The sequence below is a fragment of the Antennarius striatus genome, chromosome 17 (assembly GCF_040054535.1).
Source record: "Antennarius striatus isolate MH-2024 chromosome 17, ASM4005453v1, whole genome shotgun sequence".
Lineage (NCBI taxonomy): Eukaryota > Metazoa > Chordata > Actinopteri > Lophiiformes > Antennariidae > Antennarius > Antennarius striatus.
The window spans coordinates 10,832,989-10,852,130 of NC_090792.1; the positions used below are offsets into that span (position 1 = coordinate 10,832,989).

The 19,142-nt window shown below is 40.5% G+C and overlaps 3 protein-coding genes across 8 annotated transcripts; 1 reads left to right on the forward strand and 2 right to left on the reverse strand.

Moving 5' to 3' along the window:
* Positions 1-199: 199 nt before the first annotated feature.
* Positions 200-6,742, reverse strand: msh4 (mutS homolog 4). The gene is made up of 20 exons (XM_068339342.1): positions 6,532-6,742; positions 6,173-6,346; positions 5,933-6,096; positions 5,697-5,807; positions 5,416-5,531; positions 4,880-5,053; positions 4,616-4,788; positions 4,448-4,515; positions 4,124-4,198; positions 3,948-4,012; positions 3,696-3,865; positions 3,475-3,611; positions 3,243-3,346; positions 2,617-2,741; positions 1,742-1,942; positions 1,543-1,661; positions 1,329-1,457; positions 960-1,134; positions 792-880; positions 200-675 (listed from the first exon to the last, which is right to left on the reverse strand). Exons 1-20 carry the CDS (start codon positions 6,740-6,742, stop codon positions 481-483), a joined length of 2,775 nt encoding a protein of 924 aa, XP_068195443.1. The 3' UTR covers positions 200-480.
* vcpkmt (valosin containing protein lysine (K) methyltransferase) lies at positions 4,676-8,935 on the forward strand. Of its 6 annotated transcripts, XM_068338241.1 has the most exons (8): positions 4,676-4,744; positions 5,950-6,363; positions 6,480-6,635; positions 7,750-7,831; positions 8,073-8,186; positions 8,302-8,374; positions 8,451-8,570; positions 8,670-8,935. In XM_068338241.1, exons 4-8 carry the CDS (start codon positions 7,815-7,817, stop codon positions 8,772-8,774), a joined length of 429 nt encoding a protein of 142 aa, XP_068194342.1. In that variant the 5' UTR covers positions 4,676-4,744; positions 5,950-6,363; positions 6,480-6,635; positions 7,750-7,814; the 3' UTR covers positions 8,775-8,935. The 6 variants fall into 6 exon arrangements, with proteins under 6 accessions (XP_068194342.1, XP_068194343.1, XP_068194345.1 ...); XM_068338242.1 differs by lacking the exon at positions 4,676-4,744 and having other exon boundaries at positions 5,794-6,363; XM_068338244.1 differs by lacking the exons at positions 4,676-4,744; positions 5,950-6,363; positions 6,480-6,635 and adding an exon at positions 6,651-6,759.
* A 6,888-nt stretch (positions 8,936-15,823) lies between these two features.
* arf6b (ADP-ribosylation factor 6b) lies at positions 15,824-18,402 on the reverse strand. The gene is made up of 2 exons (XM_068339486.1): positions 18,222-18,402; positions 15,824-17,981 (listed from the first exon to the last, which is right to left on the reverse strand). Exon 2 carries the CDS (start codon positions 17,331-17,333, stop codon positions 16,806-16,808), a length of 528 nt encoding a protein of 175 aa, XP_068195587.1. The 5' UTR covers positions 17,334-17,981; positions 18,222-18,402; the 3' UTR covers positions 15,824-16,805.
* Positions 18,403-19,142: the final 740 nt, after the last annotated feature.

The following is a 19,142-nucleotide window of genomic DNA, read 5'->3' on the forward strand; positions in this document are numbered from 1 at the left end:
CCGAACACACTAGTAAGGACAGTCATAGCATGAGACCGAATAGCATATGATACCCGCCTTTTTAAGACAGCCGTGTAATTACATGTAACTACCAACAAAACCAAGGAGGGGCGTGATCGTTGCACTTCCTTTAAGTCCACAACGCACACGAGTACAAAAAGTACTTCAGTATTTGTTGAACTTTGTATTTATGCGGGTGTTTATCGAATATTTATGGGATTTCATAACCTACACATTATATATATATGAATCCGGATAGCCTTATGCGATTTGTTTATCATTTCAAAACATATGCAAAATTTCTATATTGTTTTAAACAAGTAACTGAAATTATCAAAATCTGGAATTCAAATATATAAAATCGTTAACAAACTAGTTAAATCGTTAATAAACTAGTCTTAATACAATACAGTCGGTAACCATCATCAGACAGATCAGTCCATCCACGCCCCTCCCCTCCCCTCCATAGGGCTGAGTCAGTCATTCCTCTATGTCCATGGACACTGTCTGTCCTGCTGCCTGCAGCTCTGCCTCAAACTGCTTCTTCAGGCCTTTGAGATACATCCGTAAACTGTCGGGGTCCAGTCTTGAGTTCCTAGCTGTCTGCAGGAGCCGGTTGGCCAGGTGGTACAGAGCTCTCTGCCTCCGTGTTTCTGGATCACTGCAATGTTTGGCCTACAGCAAAAATAACACACCATGGGTACTTGGGATGTACAGTACAGTATATAAAAAGATGCCACAGCATTGCAACTGAGGTTTAATTTTAATAATGGAAGTTTATCTGACCATACCAAAAGTTGCTGGCTAATTCTTGAGGCAATTGCCTTTGCCTCTTGGATTATGTCTGAAGGAAGTGCAGTCATTTCTGCAGCTTTCAGTCCTAAAAGACCAAAAGCAAGTTCTGTAATGATTCTCATTAGTAATAACAGGATTGTAGAGAAATGTCACAGATCTTTTACCATAATGTCTTTCCTCAGAGCATCCTCGATTCAGCAGGTATGTATACACCACTCTCTCAGCATTGGTGTCACCACTGCATTTGTGCTGAACACCCATGTGTTGATTCTCCACATTGGGATAAAGAGATTCCAGTTGGCACAGCTCAAGAAAGTGTGTGGCAAATAGGGTGAATGCCTGGAAACAGTAAAGAAACAGCATCACTTTCAGCTTAAAATAGTACAGAACATGAGCCATTTTACTGTTGAACAAAGAGATGCAGCTCAACAGAAGTGAAGCGTCAATTGAAAGTAAAGGAATCTAACATAACTGGTCTTTATTTTATTTACAGGAGTGCCAGTGCAGCATTATTTTGGGATATTGATTGCTACCTTGAGGCTAAGGAGGAACTCACAAATGGAGTGACATATGCCAAGGCCCTCCTCAGCACTGGTACCTCGACCCAACTCGTCGATGATGATCAAGGACTTGTCGCTTACATTGTGGATTATGTAAGAGACCTTTGGGTAAAAAACAGAGTCACTGATAATTTAATAATTTCCCTCTTCATGTATGTAAGAACTGGAACAGTTCTACTGTACATACCTCTTTCATTTCCAACATGAATGTAGAAGAGCTAGTTTCAAAATCATCATCAACACCAATTCTAGTAAAAATCTGATCAGCAACACGAAACGAAGCATAGTCAGCAGGGACATAAGAGCCTGAAAAACAATAATGCCAGGACTTTACTGACACACCATCACACTCCAGTTTCACGAGATTAAATAGTTTCCTTGCTAACCTATTTGAGCCATGATCTGACACAGCGCCACCTGTTTGAGGTAGGTGGATTTGCCACTCATGTTGGGACCGGTGATAATGACAAAGTTGCTGCCTTCAGACATGTAGGTTTTGTTGGCTACAGGCTGATGACCGACCATTCGCTCCAGAATGGGGTGACGACCCTGCTTGATGGCAAGTGTGTCTGTGAACTCTGGACGCACTGAAAGACACAACAGAAAAAAGCTGTCATTGAAAAACATCAAACTATTTTTCTGTTGCTACTGTATTAAATATCTTTCATGCATTTATTGGGATGATGATTCCAGTTTAGCTCCATTATAGGAATATTTCACATTTTGTTTGAAACCTTTAAAACCAGTGAACTAATGTTTTGTACTTTAATTCATATTACAAAACATGTATCTTATTTCATCTTTTTAATTTTATACTAACCTGATTGCTAGTAGTTAAGATGAGAGCTTTGCCACAACATAACATGTAAGAGTTCAATGAGGTGTGTGCAATGTTTGAAGCTGGATAGCTCCTCTGCTTGTCTCAGTAACTACATTTCAATGTACACTTACATAACAAGGGTAATATCAGTACAAACTGGCTGGGATTGAATGGGGCAAGTGCTCTGCATGTGTCTATGGAGATATGCTTTTAGACAGCTGATGCCCGGCGTTTTCCACCCACGTGGCTGACCTTTCCAAAAGCAGAAGTGAGGCAGAAGGGCCTGTCAGGTCAGGAGAGAAATTCTGTCATAGTCATAAATGACTTTGGCCGGGCGCTGCCTCATGTGCATACAGCACTCCCTCGACAAACATCAGAGCTCTGAAGGTTTAATTTGATAGTTTAATTGGCACAAGATTACAAATCAACAGTGACGCATACCGTAGTCTGAGATGGTGCATGCAGTGGCGAGTGAAAGCAACATATCCAGCAAGGACACAGCATCAGAGAGCTTGTAAAGGCAGTGAATATGCTCGTGGATGGTGTTCAGCAGTTGGCTGATCACCCTGTATGGAAAGAAGTATGATACAGGGCAAATCACAGAAGACATTAGTCGCTGAAAAACAGCAGCCTCTACTGGACACAAAGCACTGTAAAGTTGACTGATATACTGTAAATCTACTGACATGAATTTGCTTTTGTAACTTTTATAATTCTGGTCATTTAAACCATTAATTGGTTGTTAAAGTCTTTGTTACCTCGGAAATATTTTTTAGTCCTAAGTGTAAAGACTAAGTTAGTGGTTTCAGTAAAATAATCATATTCACCTCTAGAATTTGGCTACATTTCTGCAAAATAGCATTAATATATTGAATCAAAATAAATGTTTTAAGAAAATTTTATACATGAAGTCAGATAATTACTTGAATCAATAAGATGACTACCCAGCAACAATGAGGAAATCAGGGAGAAAAACTTGGAAAATGTCATCCTTAAATATTCAGTGCATTTATTTAAGAATACATTACTGTGCATGTTTGCATGTCATAGGATTGTTATCTCCTCACACATAAGACATGTGAAAGATCTCCTTCAGGGCTTCATCACAGCGGTCATTCATCTTCATCAGGTCCACAGTAGTGAAGCCATAATTGTTCTTGTACCTCTTTACCTGGGGTAGCAGATGGTGAAACACAATTTAATTCCCTCCATTCACATATAATGCAGATATCATTTTTTGTTCTGTTGATTATCCTATTATCTCATATTCTCATCTTACCTGTGTTTAGTGGACAATACCTTAATAAACTCTGAGGGAAGTTTTCCTTCAGGCAAGACAGTTCCTTCAAGCTTCATCTGGATGAAGAAACCTCGAGCTGTGCTGAAGCTGGTCCGCAATGGTAGACCATACTTTTCCCCCATTTGGTTCACAAGCCCTGTGCAAAAGAATGCAATTCAATGAGCACCATGGTATAAATACTTTCTACAGACATTGCTAATGAAAGGTATGAGCTTCACACCTGCAATGTCATCCACAATTTCAGTATAAGCCCTGCGAGCTATGTCGAGGAACTCATTGATGTTGGGTCGAACGGCATAGCATTTCTGGGTGCGCATGTTTAGGCTCCCCTTCAGGTATGTGGCGTCATCGTTAATCATTGTCTTAATCTGTTCTAGGATCATGTCAAACCTGAGGGAAACAAAATTATACACTGTGGGACAATTCTGTATGCAGACCATGACAGTAAATCAACAGACCGATGTCTCTGTACCTGCTGTCCTCCAGTGAGGTGCTGTATGCTTTTAGCAGAGCTGTGTTGCAGTTCTTCAACACCGTCTGTTAAACAATTTATTATTTACATTCTAAGCTTAATGTGGAGTACAAAGATTTTTTTTCTCATTGATTTCATTGTAGAGAGATTTAAATTTATTATGTGTTTGATTGTACCCTTAGCCTTGGTACAAGGTCCAGTGTATGCTTCAGCTGAATTACATGTGTAATTTTTGCTTCAGCAACCTGAATCTGTGGAAATATAGTAAAAGTAAAGAAAGAAAGAAAGAAAGTACACTTTATTAATCCCCAGATGGGAAAATTACTTTTTCAGTATGTGAAAACGTATGTTAAAAGAAATAGAGAGAACAAAAACAAAGAAGCACAATTTCTGATATTTAGTTTGTCAAGCACTAAAAAAATAAATTCCTTTCATTTTAGACAATTCCTTTCTACTAAATCATCTTAAAGTGTAATAGGTAAAGGAATTCTTCTACATACTGTTTCCTGCTTTGGGATTTGGATGAGAACAGAGAGCAGCTGGTCAGTATCAAGGAAATGACTGATCGCTAAACCAAAGAACAAATATTCACTTATTATGCCATGCTCTCATCTTCATTAGGATTACTGATTAACGTGTGATTAGAACACTTTCTGACTTGTTCTCACCGTTCTTCAGGCCAAAGAAGAGCTCCTCGTCCTGCAGCAGCTCTTGTATGGTGTCCAAGCGTATGTTGATGGTGTCCATATCAACCAGAGGTTCCAAAATGTTAGAGCGCAATCTTCTAGCCCCACCAGGTGTTTTAGTGTGGTTCAGTACCCCTAAGAGACTATGTTCACTCCTACACACATAAGCACGGACACACTAAACCCATATCATATTACAAACACTATAAAATGCGTAACAATGCTGGCATAGACTGAGTCTCTTACCTGTGGTCTCTATTGTTGACCACCAACTCCAAGTTAGACGCAGACGCTGAGTCAATCATTGCTGTTTGCTCACTCCCTTTAAAGACCACTCTGAGAGATTTATGAGCGTAGACAGAGTTCTGGATGAACTCTAAATATTTCAACAAAGCTGCTGCTGCTGCAAGGCAATAATACCTGACAAAAACATGACATTCAGACTGAATCAGTGACACAGATGCCCCCACCACTTGGGGGGACGATGATGTAGATGCACCACATCTGAACCACTGGTGATTTTGAGCAAACTGCCAGGAATGTAGCTTTTAGAGTATTCCAAAAAGAAAGTAAATTGAACAAACAAATCAAGAGATTCATATCTTTCAGGCACCTACAAAGCATATGTGAAATTTCTTCAACTTCTGTTCAGTTCAGTAGTTTTTGTGGAAATGTGCATGGATGTGCAGAAGAAGGGACAGGGGAGGGAAACCCTATGTTCCCCACAGAAATACAGAGTTACAGTGGATTTATTTCAGCACATACTGTTCTCTGTGGCATACTTAGCTTGCACTTCCATGAGCACAGTGCCAAATTCTGGAGTGCACAGCTGCTTAATGTACTCCAGTCCTTTTCTTTCATTAAAATACTTCCTTTGGACAGCAGTAAAAGCCACTCCCTGAGGGAAAACAACAACAACACTGATGTATTAATTCACACGAGTTGACAAAAACACAATAGGAGGGAAAGAATACAATATTTCACAGGAGTGCTGATTAGATGTAAGTCTTTCTGCTTTAAAAGTGGCTAATTATTACTGTCTGTTGCTCAGAATCTATTCTACCTGGAAGTTCTCTGTGATGAGGTTAAATAGCTTAGTTCCTTTCCCTTTCTCACTGGCTGTGTCTGGCATCAGGATTTCCAGTGGCACCAAGATGTGAATCTTAGTTATGACCTGCAGAAGGGGTTACATAAGACCCAGATAGGAGCATGACTCAGGAGGCCCTCTATTTTAGAGTGTAGCTATGATTAAATTTGAATCAAGTGTGCAGTTTACAGCTTTAGAAAATCATGGGCTACCTTGGCATATGTTCCAGTGTCTGCAAACTGAGACAGAACAAGCTCTGGACATTTCAAGTTGAGACTGGCCATACCGATCTCTCCCCTGGCCAAACCACGACCTTCAACCAGCGCCACAATCACAGACGCACCAGAGGCTGTGGTCGAAGAGGAGCAACTTGTTGCTGCACAGAGAGATCAGAATTAGAAAAACAGACTCAGCTATGTTTGCACCCAGTGATGCCTTCAGGGCGGATGTACCAGTGTGATCCGTCAGAGGTGTCCGAGCAGGGTGTGCTCCTGTGACAGTGATGGATCCCAGTGTCCTCCTGGGTCTTGGTGTTCCTCCATGGCTGCAGAGGGGGGAGCTGTCTGAGGTGGATGCAAGGAATGATGCACTGGGCTTGACTAGCTGCAAGCTGCGAGGAAGCTGACCTAAATCAAGATAGAATGTAAGGAAAGGATCTGTCATACTGTGATTGCATCACTCTGTCCTGAGACAATGGTTTTGGCCATTGTCTCAGGACAATGGCCACATTTTTAAATTCAAACAATGTTCTTTTATTAGACCCCGAGTCTGCTGTTGTAAGGTAAAGGTGCAGGTGTATTCCTAAACCCACCTGGTTCCCTCCGTGGAAATGACGGATCGTGTCTGGAACTGTTGCCGCCCACATCCACACTATGGCGGGATGAATCAGAGGAAGATGGAGCCTGGCCGTACGAGGTTGTGCCATTAGCTCCGCTTCTGTCCGTCGGGGACGAGCCCCACGTTTGTCCACTTCTTGACGCGTTTTCGCCGGTTGTCAACTCCTCTGTGCTGCTGCTGAACATTTGAAAGCTCGCAAAAAGTGGGTTAATTAGCTGTATTCGTAAAGTTTGTTGTACATTCGTACAAATCAGTGAATATGCTAGCATCAGTAGCTGTAACCACCGCTATAAATAAACCACGTTAACTAGCACGCGACCATGAAAAATCATTTTTCAAATAAACTTTATTTAAAACATAGACGTTCAAACACAAAAACAAAGTGGAACAGAGGAGCCACAGGAGTCCACAACTTCATACAGACACGTCCTTTGTGATTAAAAGATAGAAATGCTTTTCATAAGTAATGAGTAATGTACTAATAAGTAATGCAGATCCTTGTAAATGTAAAGATATTTTTGTTCTTTTGTGGAATTGGAAGAACGGAATATAATAGAAATTGAATGAATTGTTGTGAGTTTGTAGTTAATATTTTTGCTTTGCTCATTTTTGAAAAAAAAAGAATAACTGCTTACTTTACAGTAATTACATTATATTGTTGTCGTTGTTATAGAATTAAACAAATCACATATTTAGAATAGTTAAATAACTTGAGTTTGTCTTTTTCAACATAAAACACGCTGAGAACTACAATACAGTACTGTAATCAATGAGTTTGAGCAATGTGGCATGTGCCTCAGTACAGAATCAATGTATGCTTGGTTATTTTATATGCATCAACTATGCTACGGTACAGCTGATGACCTGCAATGATTGTCATCTGATTTTTTTTAAAAAAAAATTTAAAATTGGTACAGACTTCTTCGTTGACCTCTAGAAAAGTTTTGGAAGTCTTGTGTCTTTTATTTTGAAATAAATCTGCCCGGAGGTCGACTTTGTCTTCCTGTTTCTACCAACATGGCGGCTGACGCACACGGGAGGCACTATTTTGTGAGAGAAATTGAGAAAAACGACGGTTGTAAATTAAAGGTGAAGCAGTGCTATCTAGGAGACGTCGGTTGTGTAGTTTGGGATGCAGCCATCGTTCTAGCAAAATATCTAGAGACGAAACATTTTTATGATCCGTCCTCAGGGGTGAACCTCTGGGCTGGCAGGAGAGTGTTGGAACTAGGAGCTGGAACTGGAGCGGTTGGTCTGATGGCAGCAACACTGGGGTTAGTTTGTGTGTACACCTGTAAATTTTGCCCACAATACCAAAGAATTGAAGGATCTAGCAGCTGCTCACATTGATTCTGCTGTGTGTGTGTGTGTGTGTGTGTGTGTGTGTGTGTGTGTGTGTGTGTGTGTGTGTGTGTGTGTGTGTGTGTGTGTGTGTGTGTGTGTGTGTGTGTGTGTGTGTGTGTGTGACAACAGAAAAAACTAATGTAGCCCATCATCGTGTGCTACCTCCCATAGAGCTGAAGTTACTGTGACAGATCTGGAAGAGCTGCAGACCCTGCTGAGGATGAACATCCAGGACAACCAGGCTCTTATCAATTGTGGGTCAGTTACTGCCAAGGTACTGAAATGGTTTGTAAATTTAATATATTATTTGATTTAGGTCATTCAGTAATTTATATCAGATTTGCATGTTCATTATGTTGCATACCATAAAGTATAACTGTGATTTCTAACCTCCTTAAAGGGGAGAAGACCTGTCTGAGTTCATACCTCCTATGCATTATGTCCTCATGGCAGATTGCATCTATTATGAGCAGGTAAGGGGCTATTTATCTTCAACATGACTGTGATAATTGAATTTCTCATTTTGAATGATCATTTCTTTCCATGAAGTCTATCATTCCACTGGTGGAAAGCTTAAAGCTGCTCTGTGGACCAGACACCTGCATTATTTGCTGCTATGAGCAGCGCACAGAGGGCATCAACCCACAAGTGGAAAGGCAGTTTTTTGAGGTATGAAGTTAACTCCTTTTGCAAATACTCATAAACAAAAAAAGTTTAGATGTTTGATTTCACGTCTTGATGAGTCATTGTTGTCTTTATTACTTCTAGCTGCTGCAACAAAACTTCAGCTGGGAGGAGATTCCTTCAGATAAACAAGATTCAGAGTTCAGTAGTCCAGACATTCACATCCTGCACATCAGAAGAAAAGCATGAGTTTTTGTAATGAAACATTATTTATACAGTCATCATCTTCTCTTCCTAGCGTGTTGAAACTGCATTCTTACTTTCTTATGTGTGGAATGTTAGTTATACCTTAATTTCTGTACTTCATTAAATTGTTTTTTAAGGATAAAGGTTTATGAAATGTCATTAAATTCTGCCCAGACTTGTTAGTGTTTAGGGTTAAAGCATGAATTCATTGTGTGTTCTCATCTACTATAAGCCACGGTTAGTTAACATTATTATTTGAATTTGATTTGGTTCTACCTGTACCTTTTGGGTATGGATAAAAAGGCCAACCAAAGTATGTTTCTGCAATTTATAACATTGAGAGTTTCTCAGCATTTTATTAATTACAACACAAAATACTACTAGCACAAATTCTATGTTGTGTGAGGCATGTGTTGGTTAAGCCAGACAGATAACATATGACTGTTTAATTGAGCTCCACACCGTCCCATCCTACAGCAGTTCAAAATGAAGTGGTTACCCATCTAGAACACTAGGGGGCAATAGTTGCTTAAAATACAAAATAAAATATACTAGTCGTAAATATGATAGTTTGCCAAATTATTAATCAAAAAATAGTTTACTCAGACATAAAAGTTAAGTTCTATTATGAAACCATTGAAGTTACTGGTTTTAAAAGTCAAGTTGGATGAATATTCTTAATCCATATTCATGTGGTTTATCCAGTTTTCAAAACTGATGCCAACACAGTCAATGCTAACTCTCCTGAAAGCCTTTGTCCACCAAGTCCGGGGAATTCCACTCCAAAACCCAGATTAGCTGGAAGATCACATCTCTTTTTCAAGTATAAACCATGAAGTACGCCCCACACTCCCACAGGCATGAAGGGGCCCCTCTCAGCCTTTCATGCCGCTCTCTGTTTACACAGAGGAGCTAAAGTGTAATGAACTGAGTCACCCCCAACACTCAGAACCAGTAATAATGTTACTTCTGAAGTAGGTGGGGTGGAATTTGTTTTTGAAGATGCCTGTAAAGAATCAAATCTGTACAGTTTAAAAAAGATAAGGAAACACTTCTGATTTGTGTTTCTCTATGGCTGCTGACACGGCAGAATCATCTACGATCGTACGACTCACCAGAAAATCAATATTTCTGAATACTATTGTTTATTTGCTCATCACAAACACACACACACACGTACAAGCAAAACACATCCTCTCAAATTTAACTGATTCACTTTATCTGATATCTCTGTGATTGTGAAATGTGTTCATGATGGTGAAAGACTGGTGTGGCTTGGTTGAATCATAGTTTGACAATCTGACCACAATCTGCTCCCTTCAGCCCTCAGCCTTTTTTAACAGTTAATATATCAGCCAGAACAGTCGAGATAATCAGTCCCTGTGGCCGTCCTGTGCCCTCTCCTTCTCAGGGGCAGCGGCTTTGTTCCAATCAGAGTCCACCTACTATTGAGCTCTCCTTCGGCTTAGACCAGGATCTATTCAGCTAATTAATTTGACTAACAGCTGGTATTAAGTCTACAGCCCTCTCTTGTGTTGGTGGTACAGCCCAGAGGGTTTTATAAAGATTAAAGTAGTAAAGGGAAGTGCCCCCTTTCTCTGTCAACAATCCCCACCACCATCATTACCATTATCAGCACCGACCACCCATAGCTGCCATTTAGAATTTTTCATCCAGTCTCTCGATTCCTTATATGTTAACTAATAATTAAAATAATGTAGTTTGTGATGACTAATTATTGTAGCATTACAGGGAGCCGCTCCTCATTTATGATATAACATCACAGGTAATTCTGATGACTGTTAACATTACGTGGAACATGCTGCAGATAATGTATGCTGCAGAGCCAAGACACAATGGGGGCATTTGTACCAACAGATGGTGTTATTAGTAGACATAACACCTGTGCAAAAAAAAAAAAAAAGCTTGCAGTAAGAACAACACAGTTCTAAATAGATAAACAGCTGTATAAGCCACAGAGTATACAGTTTTTACATTGTCAGGTTGAAAGGATAGGCTGTTGTGTCTTTTTTTGGAGTTTTGCCACTGTTTTTGAGATTCATGTGCGACTCATCCCCCAGTCATCCTCAACTTTCCACCCATGAATCCTTCCCATTTGTTTCAAAACAAGAAAACACGAGGAAGCGGTGCAGCACCCAATGAGTGAAGGACTGTCTGACTCCCAGCAGCCTGTGTGGCATGCTCTTCTCTGCTGCATCACAGCTAAGTGACACACAAGATCATTTGTGTCACCAATACCCTGCTGCCGGGAGCCAAGAGACACTGCTCCAGAAAAGGCGACTCATTTACTCTAATAGGGAGTGTCTCAGGAATAGACATCAAACTGGGCTAATTAAAAACACAAGAAGGACAAGGAAATGTGAAGCTGCTGCGATCCTGCACACGTCACCCAAAACACATTGAGCCAAATGAACAGAGCTGAAGTGAACACCATTTGAAAATGAATGCAATGAGGTTGGTTTGGAGACTCATCTTCCATAATGAGGTCCAACAAAACAAAGTAAGAGGTGATGTGGTTCCAATGTCTGGATAACTAGCATATAGAGATATGATGCAGAGCCTTGTCTCACTGTGCCCCACCCACTCATACACTCACAAGGGAGGGGAGCATGTGAAGGGCGAGGGGCTGTTGAGACAGCTGTGCTGCAGTCAAGAGGGGCAGAATTCCAGTTTGTGAGAATACTGTGCACACTTGACCCCTTCTCATATTCCTGATACAGTAGAGTTATCACTTTGACACGTCAGTGGTGGTCCATGACAGAATATAAAAGCACTCAAGATTTTTAAAACTTTGAAAAAGTTTGTCATTTTCATTTTTATTGCAACAGTATTTGAGCAATAACCGTAGACAGTCGAGCACAAGGGGCTCAATCTAGTGTTTGCAGACATTCTTAGGTTTCACACTTACGATGAAAAAACTTCCACAGGTTTCTGTGACTCAAATCGACTCATCCTTGCAGCACTCCAGGGCAATGATGTGTTTGTCATGCTTAGGATGTGTAGTGGCCTGAGGGGAGGATTGAAGAAATGATGGGAGTAGTGTGTGTATGTGTGTAACATTTCCCTTAGTCATTACCTCTCAGTGGTCTGGATTTGGGCAGTGTGAGAAGCAGCACATGACTTGCCAAAGATGTGAGATTTCCTCTCAAGCCCCAAACTAATCCAGACGTGCTGTCACTGCAAACATGGACTCCTCTGTAATTACTGTAATCTAGTCAGATACAAAAGACGTAGTCAGTCATGGGGTGTGACACTCGCACCAGCAAGCTGCTGAAAAAAGCCTTTGAGGTCGCTTTGCATGAATCTTCATCATAGTGTCAGTGTGTGTGTGTGTGTATGTGTGTGTGTGAGTGTGAGTGTGAGTGTGAGTGTGAGTGTGAGTGTGTATGTGTATGTGTATGAGTGGTGGCTCTGAATGGATGCATGTGGCTGGTGGATACTGATGATGGATGACTGACTCTTATCTTGTTTCGTCAAGTCAAATTCAAACTTCAAAAAGTTTAATTTTGTTTCCAAATAGAATCCTATGCCTTGCAAGCATCTTTAAAGCTCGTCCCCTCCAACGCTGCACCACTGCTTAAACCTGAAGGGAAGGAGGTTTACACTTAACTGTGGCACTCTTCACATTCTGTGGATACAGAAACATGGTCGGAGTCAAACCAGTCTCTACGCTCACACAGCTGAAACATCCTGAAAGCTTCAACAGAAACCATGTGCATGAATTTCAGGTAGTGGAATGTAAAATTTGTGTTAATGAAAGTGAAACAAGCTGATTATAGAACAGAAACTGGTGTAACATAACTATGACAGGTGAGTTAAGTCATGTTTTCAATGCCTCTGTGAGCACTTGATCCATTCATTAAGACAAACTGGTTGTCATGCGGACCACCAGGACTTCTTAATAGTTTTATGTTTCTCTGAATTTGTGATTTCACCACAGCAAGTGACCTTCAATTACAGATATGAATGGAATGCATTTTGGACGTCTGCCCAGGGTGCACCTTGGTCTTCACAGTCTCACAGTTTAAGCCTTTTTTGGCTACCACACACCACAGCATAATTCCCACTAAAACAAGAACATTTTCATACAAACTGGAGTCCACACCTAACCTTAAACAAATGCAGGTCACACCAATAATGTAAAGACAGAGGATGTCACAAGAATGTATAACCAGGGGCTTGACTCCAGCATGGCATTCAAGAATGTTAACCTCGGCAGGAAACCTGCAGAAATGTCTCCCCACTTCCGACTCTGTTTTCTCAGTGTGTGTTCACTACCGATGACTGAAAGCAGCCTTAACCTGAGGGAAGAGAGTTTCCATCAGAGGCTGTTTTACTGTCCTTGGGGATAAGCAGCCACTGAACCAGGCTGTAGGTGTTCCCTCCTACAGCGTGGTAGATAAAGAAACCGCTTTAATAACAGTGCTTGCCCATGTGCACCAGAATAAGTGTGTCGGCATGCATCACAAATCCCACAGTAATTATCCGGCTGGGTGTGGATGTTGAACTATGCACCAGTATTAATCCAGTAGTGACTCTATGAACAGCCTGCAGCTAGAAATGAGTCTGACAGTTACCTGCCGCACGTGTTAATGCACTGGAGCTGGACCTGAGAGGAAGTGGAGAGGAACAAAGAAGACAAACCACTCCCCCGGAGGCCATAAGCAAGCCAGCAACGCACACGTCAGAAGAGTTAACAGCAGTCACCAGTTTTTCCTGAGAAGTTTCAGTTTTTTTCAGATTAACTAACGAACATGACGTGTTTTTACAATAACGGGAAAAACCTCCAATACTGCAAGAGTTTTTTCCCAGAAAGAGAGATTGTTTCAGAGTTCTTTTAACCTCTGATCGCTGATTCCAACCTCATATAAATGGCAATTGTTTAAAAATAGTTTAATAGATTTTAATGAATTGATGAGTCCTGCTTTCACTAAAAGAAAAATCTTGTGACAGCACAAAATAATTTTAACAAGATCCAGGAATCAATTTTACACGGTTTTAAGCTCAAAGTGTTTACTTACTTTTTGCATTTACTGTAGTTTAAACAAATGAATTTCTTTCAAGTAAAAATTAATAGAAAATATCAATCTTTAACATTTTGCCGGAGGCAGCAGGATGTTGGTTAGTTTTTATCATTTTTTGTTTGTAAGCGGAGCAGCTTTGGTTAGCACTTTTGCCTCAGATCATGAGGGTTCTGGGTTGGAATCCTGATCTGGGACCTTTCTGTGTGTAGTTTTACGTGTCCCTATGTCTGAGCTGCTTCATCTTTGGGCTTCAGCTTCTTCCCACAATCCGACAATATTGTGATGTGGGCAAATTACTGACTCTAAATTTATCCGTTTTTATATCTAGTTTAAAATTTCTAAAAATATTAAACAAAGTATAACTGAAAGCATAAGTAAAATTAAAAAAAATATTTTAATTGAAATTATTTAGTGCAACAAACTGATAAAATTAAGTAAATTCAACACTTTTCATTGTAGACAAGAGGAAGCAGCTCCACACAACAAATCCATTAAATAAAAGCATCATTCTGCAAATTGGTGGAAAATATAAATTGTACGCCTTGTCTTTATTTGTGAATTATGACATCAGGAAATTCTATAGGAATCTTTTGTCGTGCTGTATAGTGAACCCCACTTCTGCAAAAGTCAACCTGCCCAACACTATAAAAGAAGAATGAGAGCCACTACACGAAGCAGCCATTAATAAGATACCCTCCAGCCCATCTCTCACCTTTCTTTCAGGAAGTTCGAAGACATTCTCCGCAGAGGGAGTTGACAGAAGGACCGTGAAGCCTCATCTATAGAGGAGCGGGTCATAAAACAAGGCTTACAGTCTCTGTCGTGGCCTCGGGGGGCCCAGGGTTACCAATAAAGCTGTGAGGATCATATGGTTGTAATGAAGTGGTGGAACCAGAGAGGCCATTACAGCCCAATTAACTGCCATCACACTCTTGATGGAGGCCCAGGACCCAGCCCTTAATAAAAGCAAGCAAGTATTTACAAATACCCTCAGAAGCCCTGATCTTATCTTGACTAACAGTGTAGCTGGCTTCGCTAATTGATTTTTCTCTTTAGTGGAGTCATGTCTGTGACACCTGGCTTGAGAGATACTTCTGTAGCGCAAAAGCAAATATCCAGTAGTCTCTATAACTGGTTGAACGCTAGATTTTCCATTTATACAATAGAATTAACAGTCAAATTTCCACATGGAGAGCCAAGAATACAAAGTGTGAGCTGAAAAAGTTTTACTTGCACACTCACAATACAGAATGGATCCTATTTAGTGAATGTAAAAAAAGTACCATCTGTGGTTTCTGAGCAACTTATATTGTTGCTTTTCATGTGGATGTATAAACACTGGCAGACCACTACTGTTCAGGGTGCGGACTGAAAATAAATCAGCAGAATAATATTGAATAAACTTGTCAGTGGCTCTTCAAGGGCTGTAACATTACTTTGAAGACACCCCAGAATAGCTTTACTCACAAGTTTTTAATTTTTCACCAGTAACCCTACAATGATGAAGAAAAACAAGTTTTTAATACTAGTTAATACGAGACTCAACCAAACCTAAACTCAGAAGAATGAAGCAAACAGCTCACCATCAACAGTGGCTCATGACCCAAGGGCAATGTTTAGAAAAAAATTCACAATTCAGCTGAATATTACCACTGATGAAACCCCCTCCACACTCCCCAGCAAACAATCAAATGCTTGTTGTTTTTACAAAAAAGCACAGCAGTCAAACTTCCTGTTTTGTACATTTTCCCATTTTCTGGCAACTCAGCTGGGGCAAACAACTTTATGGAGCATCTGCCCGACAGCAATAAAACCCAGAATTTTAAAACAGCATACTTCTACTTTATTCTTAAACGTTTGCTGCAGGTTAATTTGAAGAATAAATTGAAAACACTTTTCATGTATAACTCATCTCATTACTAAAGAACTTTCTCCTCAGTAAAACCTGGGCCTAATCATGTAAACCACTAACGCTTGAAAAAAAGGAAAAACAAAACTCAGATTTAAAATCACTTTTTTAATAAGACATTACAATGACATTGTTCTGTACATGGTTCCCCCAGTCAAAATAGGAGTAAGAACTGCACCACAAGGTGTCTTCAACAATTCAGTGGTAAACAGCTCCCTCTGACTGCATGACAGATGGACTCTTATGTCGGGTAACTGTACTTTTGTACACATGCTACAGATATAGGCTATCATATAATGTCCCGATACTGAGACTAATCCACTGTGGTTCAGATTGAGAGTTCAGAGCTGAATGACATTCCTTTGGATAAATTGAGTCGACCTACTACATATTACCCAAAATCAAAAATGCACCCCCACAAGCATGTTCAAGAGTTACTGGAGGCCCATTTGATGAATAATCAGCACAATTAGGCATGAAGACGCGACAGAAAAGGTCAAGCAGTAAACTATATGGCGCACATATAGGAAGTGAGAGGGGTAACAAAATACGTAAATGTTTTACATGGTGCCAAGACTGATGAATAAGAAATGTAATGAAATAGTGAAATTTTCAGTCAATACCATTGAGAATACTTTCCATCACAGTACTGTGTTTTAACAAATGTAAAGTCCTTCACGTAGGCTACATGAAATAAAGATCTCACTTCAGAAGAAGAAGAAAAACTCCAATGCAACAGAGACTAAAGAACCTTGTAACAAGCTTTAGTTCCCAGTGAAAAACTTCATTAGAAAAATAATATAAAATAGGGAACATAATAGGCAAAGATGGTGATCTCTGTGGCTGTTATATTCGAATCAAATCTTCACCAAGCAAGCCCCAAAGTAATGAATGCAGCCTGCTAGAGTACAAGCAAATTTTAAGCCAGCAAACCCAGTTTAAGATAAATTAGTCATAGGGTAAATGTGGTATTAAAAATAAATGGGAGATAATCAACTTTTTCTTAACCATACTCATTTTGACAAATTGTTACTAGCAACGTTATTATAATTTCGACCTAAAACAGTCTGCACTCAATCATTAAGATTTGTAGTTTGACGTTAGCCATGTCAAGCCCTCATACAGTCCATCACCGGTGGTCGCACAGGAGGGCTGTACGTACCAATTCCTATCTCTGATCCGCGTCAATCCGAGCTTCTCTTGGATTTCATGCGGCTTCATGGCATCAGGAAGGTCTTGTTTATTGGCGAATATCAAGATGATGGCATCCCTCATCTCTCGGTCATTGATGATGCGGTGAAGTTCCTGCCTCGCCTCATCGATGCGATCCCTGTCCGCGCAATCCACCACGAAAATTAACCCTTGAGTGCCCGTGTAGTAGTGTCGCCACAGAGGACGAATCTTATCTTGGCCTCCGACATCCCACACGTTGAACTTGACATTTTTGTAGGTGACAGTCTCCACATTGAAGCCGACTGTGGGGATTGTGGTAACAGACTGTCCGAGTTTTAGTTTGTAAAGGATTGTTGTCTTTCCTGCAGCGTCAAGTCCAAGCATTAATATTCTCATCTCCTTGTTGCCGAATATTTTTGAAAGCATTTTACCCATTTTGAACTCTTGTGCATAAATTCCAAAGGAGAATAAAGTCCGGTTTTGTAAATGTTTAACTTTGACCCTACCTTAAGTTTATGGGCTGAACATGACCCAGTGAAGAGCTTATGTTTGAAATTTTTCAAAAACACAGACTCATGTTACACTTAACACACAATACTTGGGAGATTTTTCACTTTCGAGTCTTTGCGTTCCGTGAAGTGTTGGGACATTTATGTTCAGAGTATCACAATGTTTGCAGGGCCTGTAGACGACATGGTGCGGTTACACTACGAACTTGGAAGCAGCTGTCGCAGGACGTTCATTCTGATGTCCAGATCAGCGTCAAACTGTTTGACATAACAGGGTCGCAGCGGTCAAAAAAAAAAAAAAAAAAACTGCAGTGAGCGAATGCCGTACGTTTAGAAGGTTCCCCAAAAAAGCCGCGGTCCTTGTCGACTCCTCCTGGTGTTTGTCTGCTCGTCCTCCTTATCGGTTGCGCCCTTAGTCTTTTCAAAGCTACCAAACGTCCAACCACTTTTTCAGCGGCTAGTCCATGAAGCTCCGAGCCGGGTTGTAATCGCGTGCCGAAGGGGAGGTCTTCACAAAGTCCTCGATGACTTAGCACCACGTGTGTTCAGCCAGTAAACTCCGCTTCTCTCCTCCCTAAAGAGATTTACGATCACACTGTCAGACATGGCAAAATTAGCACGCTACCGCTCAGGATGCTAACAACTGTTAGCGAGCTAACATCAGCTAGCTTGTTGCACAGCTAGCTTTAAGCTAACGAGATGTTTAGCGGTTACAAAGTACACATATCTACAAATAAAATACACACCACAATAATCAAATGTTTAGCTCAAATCTTTTTAAGTTAAAAACGTGACTGAAATCTTAGTAATTTACCTCTTTCCTCGCCCTCTCGTCCCGATAGAAACCACCCAGCTCTCGTTTTTCTCTGAATCGGGCTGGTCGCAGTGCTGCTACACCGGAAAGGTGTGGAGCTGCATCCACCGCCACTTCCTGCTGTCTGCTTCATTCAGTCGATGCCGCCTCGCTCGGCGTTCACTGTGGCAGAGGTCCATGAAACACCCACTGAATTAATATTAAATACTAGAACCGACATGAACTGACCTAGAACGCTTCTTAGTTGTGCAACCACAACCACACATCTACTTCTTATCGGAAGTTACACAACGTCAGTATATGAATGAAATGTTATGTTTATTCAAAGCGGTACCCGTTTTTAAGGCTTTTATTGTTTTATATATATATTTTTGCATGAACGTCTTAAGATTTAAAGAATTTTACACTATTAAAATAGTTAAAATAGTAGACATTTATTTGAAAGTATATTTCATATATTGTGTAGTCGTTTGATTGGTGGCTGTATGTAAAAGGTGACGTCGCCCCCTTGTGGCTCTTATCCTATATGAAGACAGTTATAACGTAAGACCCCGCCCATATACTAGAGTACATTTTCATTACAAGGCAGTCAGAGACTGCAACGTCCCGCGACACCCCTGAATTCAAAATGTTTACCTGACCTACTTTGGTCTATGGTCTTACCGATCTATGGTCTTGCTCACACTAGCCTTCTCCATATGTACTAGTCTATGCACTAGTCAGGTACTACTTTCAGGGTACCCTGACCTACTTTCAGGGTAGGTCAGGGTCACAGGACGTTGCAGTCTCTGACTGCCTTGTTCACATTGGTTTTGCTCTACTTATACAGCTGAAATTGCATCGACAGTAAACTAAGTAGAAAGGCAAAGCACTTTTGACAACATATTGGTGTGGTAAGGCGGTAACTGTGCATGTTATCAC

Bases quoted from the DNA above. Each gene is read 5' to 3' on its own strand.
- msh4 (XM_068339342.1), bottom strand. From the start codon at position 6,742: ATGTTCAGCAGCAGCACAGAGGAGTTGACAACCGGCGAAAACGCGTCA. The intron at 4,013-4,123 runs GTACAATCAAAC...ATTGTTTAACAG, and splicing joins ACCTTGTACCAAGGCTAAGG to ACGGTGTTGAAGAACTGCAA. The intron at 1,943-2,616 runs GTATGCGTCACT...TGTGTCTTTCAG, and splicing joins ATGCACCATCTCAGACTACG to TGCGTCCAGAGTTCACAGAC.
- vcpkmt (XM_068338239.1), top strand. From the start codon at position 7,575: ATGGCGGCTGACGCACACGGGAGGCACTATTTTGTGAGAGAAATTGAG. The intron at 8,375-8,450 runs GTAAGGGGCTAT...CTTTCCATGAAG, and splicing joins ATTGCATCTATTATGAGCAG to TCTATCATTCCACTGGTGGA. The intron at 8,571-8,669 runs GTATGAAGTTAA...TATTACTTCTAG, and splicing joins TGGAAAGGCAGTTTTTTGAG to CTGCTGCAACAAAACTTCAG.
- arf6b (XM_068339486.1), bottom strand. From the start codon at position 17,333: ATGGGTAAAATGCTTTCAAAAATATTCGGCAACAAGGAGATGAGAATA.